At 40.7% G+C, this 8,469-nt stretch overlaps 1 protein-coding gene across 5 annotated transcripts in view; it reads right to left on the minus strand.

Moving 5' to 3' along the window:
* The window catches only part of MYOF (myoferlin), a 178,939-nt gene extending 178,173 nt beyond the window's left edge, over positions 1-766 (minus strand). For 2 of the 5 annotated variants that reach the window (XM_061402820.1, XM_061402819.1), the window contains exon 1: positions 436-762. In XM_061402820.1, the coding sequence (XP_061258804.1) occupies positions 436-523 (88 nt within the window). In that variant the 5' untranslated portion in view covers positions 524-762. Of the gene's footprint in view, positions 1-435 lie in introns of all 5 variants that reach the window. The other 3 variants (XM_061402822.1, XM_061402821.1, XM_061402823.1) reach the window with 2 other exon arrangements.
* Positions 767-8,469: the final 7,703 nt, after the last annotated feature.

Here is an 8,469-nt window from a genome sequence, read left to right on the forward strand (position 1 = left end):
GTGACAATAAAAGCAGCAAAGGGCTATTTTACCAAGTAATGGTACTTCGAACAACTTAATTGTGCTTTTTCCTCCTTTATCCATTTCTCACAGGCAGAGGCAATAAAAACGTATACATGATTACTGAAACTCCTAATATGAACCAACACATAACTATTTTTTTCCCAGAACATTTTGATACTTGAAATTTGGTATATGGTTTACTACAAGGGCTATTAGAATTCAAACATCCGGTCATACAATGAGTCTCAAAGCCCTGCGGAAAATCAAATGCCTTCCATAGAAATCGGTCCTCTCCCCTGACCTGTACAGGTAACAAATTCCAGCTATAGCTTCAGAGGATTTGATCGATCGCAGACTTTCAGAGAATGTGTAGACCCAAGAAACTAACATTCCAAAGCAGGACTGGAGAAAAAGAAGCAAACTTGGCCTTACCCTTAAAAATAACAGAAACAATAGGATCCGGTTTCCCAAATTTCGTCTTAGGGATATTGCTGGCAGATTCCACAATCACTCGAAGCATGGCTCTCAATGGACAGAAAGCAAGCTTCAGCAACGAAGTTAAGGAGGCTAGGGCTCTGGATCCTGGCCGCGCTGCCCGGGAGAGAAAGCGGGGGATGACTTGTCCAGCGAAGAGGGAAGGAGGAGAGGCAATGGGTGGGTCCCTGACGGATTATTTACTGAAGGTTACGTGTAAACTGATATCCAAACGCCCCAGTCTCCGCAGCTCCGCAGGCACCCACTTAAGAATTCGGGAAATGTGGAAGTGAAAAGGACAAAAGCCAGCTAAAAATAATTATGGGCAACAAATGAAACTGGAGCTAACAAATGTAGACAGGTCAGGAGACTACTAAAACGCTGCTGCTAATAAGTGACAATACTCGAAGCCCAATTAATTGGTTTTCTGTTACCCCTTCCATTCTTTTCTGATCTTCCTGGAGTTTTAAAACTTGACTGAATCAGTTTAAAAAAAAATTTTTTTTTTTTTAACTTTTGCTGTTTCTTTTCTCCTGCTGTTGAGCATACTCACTCAGCAGTAACTTACAGAACAAATTGTTTTGAATCAGTTAAAGGGTGCCCCCTATCGTATGGCAGAGAAATGAATGAGTTATTTCAAGCAAACTTCAATCCCGAGGTCCTATTAGGGGTTTACAAAATTGGTGTCCTGGAGGCTGATCCTTTTTAGTTGCAAAAGGGTTCTCCATAGACCTTTAAAAATCCTTAAGAGGTGAGAGCTGGCGAGCTAAGTTTTCCTGGTCCATCAGAAGCTGCTAGAAGTAGTATTCAGTGAAAATGGAGAACTGACTCTCCATTCTTCAGGGTCTAAACCCCAGCAGTGTCTTCCTTTTCTTTGTTAGAGGAAAAAAAAAACATTTGATGAGACTTGTTAAAGTGGCCCAGGAAGACTTCATTCAAGGGGAGGGGACTACTACACTGGAATCTTTCAGTGCATGAGAGAGTTTGGGCTCATATCGGAATAAGGCATGGACAAGGGGGAATTGGGGCTTTCCTGGTGGCTCAGACAGTAAAGAATTGCCTGCAGTGCAGGAGACTGGGTTTGATCCCTGGGTCAGGAAGATTCCCCTGGAGAAGGGAATGGCAACCCACTCCAGTATTCTTGTCTGTAGAATTCCATGTACAGAGGAGCCTGGCAGGCTATATTCCATGGGGTCACAAAGAGTCAGACAGGACTGAGTGACTCACACTTTCACTTTCAAGAGGGACTTAAAAGCCAATGAGCAGGCTGGGGGGTGCGGGGGTGGGAAAGGGGGGGGGGTGGCAGTCAGTGGATGGAAATTACTAGAAGAAAACATCAAGGATAAAGGTAATTCTGGTTTAACTGACCTAACAGGATTCTTACTGAACACAAGTCAGGGTGATGAGACATCACCTGGGGGTGATGGAGAATGAGAAACCCCCAAAGATGCAGAAAGTTGATCAGACATGGAGAGAGGGGCATTCTGGTTAAACCGACTCAGCAAGGTTCTTGTTAAAACTAGATTTTATAAGGAAGTACACAGATGGGTGTGACTAAAGTTTGGTCAAGGAAAAAAATCTTTATGGCCTAAGGGTGTGTTGGGTGGTACAACCTGGTGATTAAGATCACTAGAGGGAGCCTGGTGATAGTAGTCCTCCAGACCTGAATGTGGATCCCTGCTTAGTCACTCTTTTTTTTAAATTTTATTTTATTTTTAAACTCTACAATATTGTATTAGTTTTGCCAAATATCGAAATGAATCCGCCACAGGTATACATGTGTTCCCCATCCTGAACCCTCCTCCCTCCTCCCTCCTCCCTCCCCATATCCTCCCTCTGGGTCATCCCAGTGCACCAGCCCCAAGCATCCAGTATGGTGCATCCAACCTGGACTGGCGACTTGTTTCATACATGATATGATACATGTTTCAATGTCATTCTGAACTATGTCACAAACCCTCTCTTTTGCAGTTATCTGTAAAATGAAGATTGTCAACAAGGTCTTAGTGTGGGACCTGGCAAAAAGCAAGCAGTAAGTTCCACATGTCAGCAACCAGAAATTTATGCTTATTCAAAGCATTTCTGTTAATGCAAGTTGGGTTTAAATCAGAATATCATTGTGTTTCAGAAGAAAAGGCTAAAATAAAACTGAGTGAAAAAAAACAGAGGACTTCCTTTTGCTTTTGAATATACTATCAAGAAGACCCATCTGTAAGCAAACACTTCAAGTACATGGAATAAGTACGATTTACCTACACGAATTCTTCTGTCTGAGTAAATGTTTCAACTGCTTATACAAAGAACCAGGGAATCCGGGACTTCCCTGAAGGGAAGTTAAGACCAAGACCAGCAGCTAAGACCAAGATCCCACATAACTCAAGGCCAAAAAAAAAAAAAAAAGAACCAATGAACCCAATGTCATATACATTATTTCAGTTCATTTCAGTCTCTCAGTCGTGTCTGACTCTTTGCAACCCCATGAATCGCAGCATACTAGGCCTCCCTGTCCATCACCAACTCCTGGAGTTTACTCAAACTCATGTCCATCAAGTCGGTGATGCCATCCAGCCATCTCATCCTCTCTCGTCCCCTTCTCCTCCTGCCCCCAATCCCTCCCAGCATCAGAGTCTTTTCCAATGAGTCAACTCTTCACATGAGGTGGCCAAAGTATTGGAGTTTCAGCTTTACCATCAGTCCTTCCAATGAACACCCAGGACTGATCTCCTTTAGAATGGACTAGTTGGATCTTCTTGCAGTCCAAGGGACTCTCAAGAGTCTTCTCCAACACCACAGTTCAAAAGCATCAATTCTTTGGCACTCAGCCTTCTTCACAGTCCAACTCTCACATCCATAAGTGACCACTGGAAAAACCATAGCCTTGACTAGACAGACCTTTGTTGGCAAAGTAATGTCTCTGCTTTTGAATATGCTATCTAGGTTGGTCATAACTTTCCTTCCAAGGAGTAAGCCTCTTTTAATTTCATGGCTGCAATCACCGTCTGCAGTGATTTTGGAGCCCAGAAAAATAAAGTCTGACACTGTTTCCACTGTTTCCCCATCTATTTCCCATGAAGTGATGGGACCAGAGCCATGCTCTTCGTTTTCTGAATGTTTGGATTTAAGCCAACTTTTTCACTATCCACTTTCACTTTCATCAAGAGGCTCTTTAGTTCCTCTTCACTTTCTGCCATAAGGGTGGTGTCATTTGCGTATCTGAGGTTATTGATATTTCTCTGGGCAATCTTGATTCCAGCTTGTGCTTCTTCCAGCCCAGCGTTTCTCATGATGTACTCTGCATATAAGTTAAATAAGCAGGGTGACAATATACAGCCTTGACATACTCCTTTTCCTATTTGGAACCAGTCTGTTGTTCCATGTCCAGTTCTAACTGTTGCTTCTTAACCTGCATACAGGTTTCTCAAGAGGCAGGTCAGGTGGTCTGGTATTCCCATCTCTTTCAGAATTTTCCACAGTTTATTGTGATCCACACAGTGAAAGGCTTTGGCATAGTCAATAAAGCAGAAATAGATGTTTTTCTGGAACTCTCTTGCCTTTTCCATGATCCAGTGGATGTTGACAATTTGATCTCTGGTTCCTCTGCCTTTTCTAAAACCAGCTTGAACATCAGGAAGTTCACGGTTCATGCATTGCTGAAGCCGGGCTTGGAGAATTTTGAGCATTACTTTACTAGCGTGTGAGAATGGTGCCATTGTGCGGTAGTTTGAGCATTCTTTGGCATTACCTTTCTTTGGGATTGGAATGCAAGCTGACCTTTTCCAGTCCTGTGGCCACTGCTGAGTTTTCCAAATCTGCTGGCATATTGAGTGCAGCACTTTCACAGCATCATTTTTCAGGATTTGAAATAGCTCAACTGGAATTGCATCACCTCCACTAGCTTTGTTCGTAGTAATGCTTTCTAAGGCCCACTTGACTTCACATCCTCCAACTAAAAAAATTAATTAAAAAAACACAAGATCTGCAAAAAAAAACACACAAAGGATAAATAGAAACAAGCCCAAAATAATCATAATATTGTCTATAGTCCACTAAAACATGGACTGTATTTACTTTATGTGTCCACCGCTAGTAAAGTAATGCTCAAAATTCTCCAAGCCCGGCTTCAGCAATGCATGAACCGTGAACTTCCTGATGTTCAAGCTGGTTTTAGAAAAGGCAGAGGAACCAGAGATCAAATTGCCCACATCCGCTGGATCATGGAAAAAGCAAGAGAGTTCCAGAAAAACATCTATTTCTGCTTTATTGACTATGCCAAAGCCTTTCACTGTGTGGATCACAATAAACTGTGGAAAATTCTGAAAGAGATGGGAATACCAGACCACCTGACCTGCCTCTTGAGAAACCTGTATGCAGGTTAAGAAGCAACAGTTAGAACTGGACATGGAACAACAGACTGGTTCCAAATAGGAAAAGGAGTATGTCAAGGCTGTATATTGTCACCCTGCTTATTTAACTTATATGCAGAGTACATCATGAGAAACGCTGGGCTGGAAGAAGCACAAGCTGGAATCAAGATTGCCCAGAGAAATATCAATAACCTCAGATACGCAAATGACACCACCCTTATGGCAGAAAGTGAAGAGGAACTAAAGAGCCTCTTGATGAAAGTGAAAGTGGATAGTGAAAAAGTTGGCTTAAATCCAAACATTCAGAAAACGAAGAGCATGGCTCTGGTCCCATCACTTCATGGGAAATAGATGGGGAAACAGTGGAAACAGTGTCAGACTTTATTTTTCTGGGCTCCAAAATCACTGCAGACGGTGATTGCAGCCATGAAATTAAAAGAGGCTTACTCCTTGGAAGGAAAGTTATGACCAACCTAGATAGCATATTCAAAAGCAGAGACATTACTTTGCCAACAAAGGTCTGTCTAGTCAAGGCTATGGTTTTTCCAGTGGTCACTTATGGATGTGAGAGTTGGACTGTGAAGAAGGCTGAGTGCCAAAGAATTGATGCTTTTGAACTGTGGTGTTGGAGAAGACTCTTGAGAGTCCCTTGGACTGCAAGAAGATCCAACTAGTCCATTCTAAAGGAGATCAGTCCTGGGTGTTCATTGGAAGGACTGATGGTAAAGCTGAAACTCCAATACTTTGGCCACCTCATGTGAAGAGTTGACTCATTGGAAAAGACTCTGATGCTGGGAGGGATTGGGGGCAGGAGGAGAAGGGGACGAGAGAGGATGAGATGGCTGGATGGCATCACCGACTTGATGGACATGAGTTTGAGTAAACTCCAGGAGTTGGTGATGGACAGGGAGACCTGACATGCTGCGATTCATGGGGTTGCAAAGAGTCAGACATGACTGAGCGACTGAACTGAACAATTTGAGGATAATTGCTTTACAGTATTGTGGTAGTATTTGCCATACATACATCAACATGAATCAGCCTCGAGTGCACGTGTCCCCCAATCCTGAACCCGCATTCCACCTCCTTCCCACTCCATCTTTCTGTGTTGTCCCAGAGCAACGGCTTTGAGTGCCCTGCTTCATGCATCCAATTTGCACTGGCCATCTATCTTACATATGGTAATATACATGTTTCAATGCTATTCTCTCAAATCATCCCACCCTTGCCTTCTCCCACAGAATCCAAAAGTCTGTTTTTTACATCTGTGTCTCTTTTGCTGCCTTGCTTATAGGATTATTGTTATCATCTTTCTAAATTCCATATATATGCATTAATGTCCTGTAGTGGTGTTTCTCTTTCTGGTTTACTTCACTTTGTACAATAGGCTGCAGTTTCATCCACCTCATTAGAACTAACTCAAATGTGTTCTTTTTTGTGAAATATATTTACAGAAAAATGCATACAACATAAAGGTGACAGTTTAACAAACAAACATCCAGGTCCAGAGAGAGAACATTACCAGAACTTTGGAAGCCCTCACATGACCCATATGTCACAAACACCTCTCTTCCCCATAAGTAGCCTCTATCCTGACGTTTATGGTAATAATTTCTGTGCTTTTCTTTATGGTTTTTAATTCCCTCAAATAGTTTAGATTTGCTTGATTATGATCATATGAGTTATTTTATATATCACAAACTTTATATATATATATTTATACCTATGTGTATATACATTGGAGAAGGCAATGGCACCCCACTCCAGTACTCTTGCCTGGAAAATCCCATGGATGGAGGAGCCTGGTAGGCTGCAGTCCATGGGGCCGCTAAGAGTCAGACATGACTGAGCGACTTCACTTTCACTTTTCACTTTCATGCACTGGAGAAGGAAATGGCAACCCACTCCAGTGTTCTTGCCTGGAGAATTCCAGGGATGGGGGAGCCTGGTGGGCTGCCGTCTATGGGGTCACACAGAGTCGGACACAACTGAGGTGACTCAGCAGCAGCAGCATGTGTATATACATGCATACACACATAGTATGAATTCTTTGATATATTGTGAGCTTTACAGCAGTGGCATATAAGTAAATTCTTTTGTGTTTAGCTTTCTTTTTTTCCCACATCATATTGTGAGATTGATCCTTACAACTCTACTTTGTTGAGTGTACCATGTTTTATTAATCCACTTCATTGTTGATACACATTTGGATCATTCAGAATTTGGGTCTGTTACAAACAGGTCTACTCTGAGCACACTTGTACAAGTTCATGTACAAGTGTGCATAAGCAGATTTGGGGTCTAACCTATGACTGGAATTGCTGGAGCCAAGGGTATATGCATATTTTCAAAATTACTAGGTGATTCAACATTGTTTTCCACAGCTGTTGGACTGTTTACACTCTCACCACTAGTGGATGAGTCTCCCCATTCATATACTTGGCAGTGTTAGATTTTTAAATGTTTACCCATCTAGTGAGTATATGACATTATATCATTGGACCTTTAATTTGCATTTTTCAGATTACTAATAGGTTTTATGCCTTTTCATATTTATATTTCCTAATTTATGACATGCCTAGTCAAATATTTCATGGGTTTTTCCATTGAGTATGCTATGTTTTTCTTACTAATGTGCAGGAGCTCTTTATGTGCTTTGAATATTAATCCTTTGTGGGTTATAACTTTAATATAATTGACTTTATCAATATTTCATTTATGATTGGTATTTTTCTTTCTTCTTTTTTTTTTTTTGCCACACCATGTGGCTTATGGGATTTTAGTTCCCTGACCAGGATTGAACAAATTTGGGGCCGTAGCAGTGACAGTGTCAAGTCCTAATCACTGGGCCACAAGGGAACTCCCAGTCCTTTTTCATATTGAAAAATCCTTTCTACTATGAAATTGTGAAGATATTCCAGCATTACCTTCTAGAAACATTGTTTCATCTTATACCCTAAGATTTATATTCCATCTATAACTGATTATGTGTCATGTATGGTTAGAGATCACACTTCATTTTTTTCTCACATTATTCAATGGATCCAGTACCATTTATTGAAAAATTTGCCCCTTTCCCAAACGTAGGTCCTTTATCAGGTGTGTAGATGTTTCTGTGCTCTCTCTTCTGTTTCATTGCTGTATTTGCCAGTCTTTTCACCAGGATCATTCTGTCTTGATATAGCCTTATAAAAATGTCATAGTAAGATTTTTATCCTCCATTCTTGTTCTTTTTATTCAAGTGTCTTGGCTCCTCTTGAATTTTACTATACATGTTAGGATCAGCTTATCAAGTTTCAAATATTTTAAAAATCTGTTGGAATTCTGTCTTAAATTGCATTAACCTACAAATCAGGTTTTTAGGAATTGATGTCATTATAAGTATTTCAATTCAATAATTTATTATATCATTTCATTTACCTAGATTTTCTAAACATCTGTCAGTAAAGTGTATAATTTAGAAAGGCCTTGTGCATCCTTTTTTTAGATATGCTTCTTTCAGCTTTCAAATATATAAAAAATGAAAAAAAAAAGTACAATTAACACCTCTATTCCCATTATCTAGATTTAACAGCTATTCACATTTTGCCATGAGTATGTTATCTATCTAGATTTTTCAAATAAATTT

Source organism: Bos javanicus, chromosome 26 (assembly GCF_032452875.1).
Source record: "Bos javanicus breed banteng chromosome 26, ARS-OSU_banteng_1.0, whole genome shotgun sequence".
In the NCBI taxonomy this organism is placed as follows: Eukaryota; Metazoa; Chordata; class Mammalia; order Artiodactyla; family Bovidae; genus Bos; species Bos javanicus.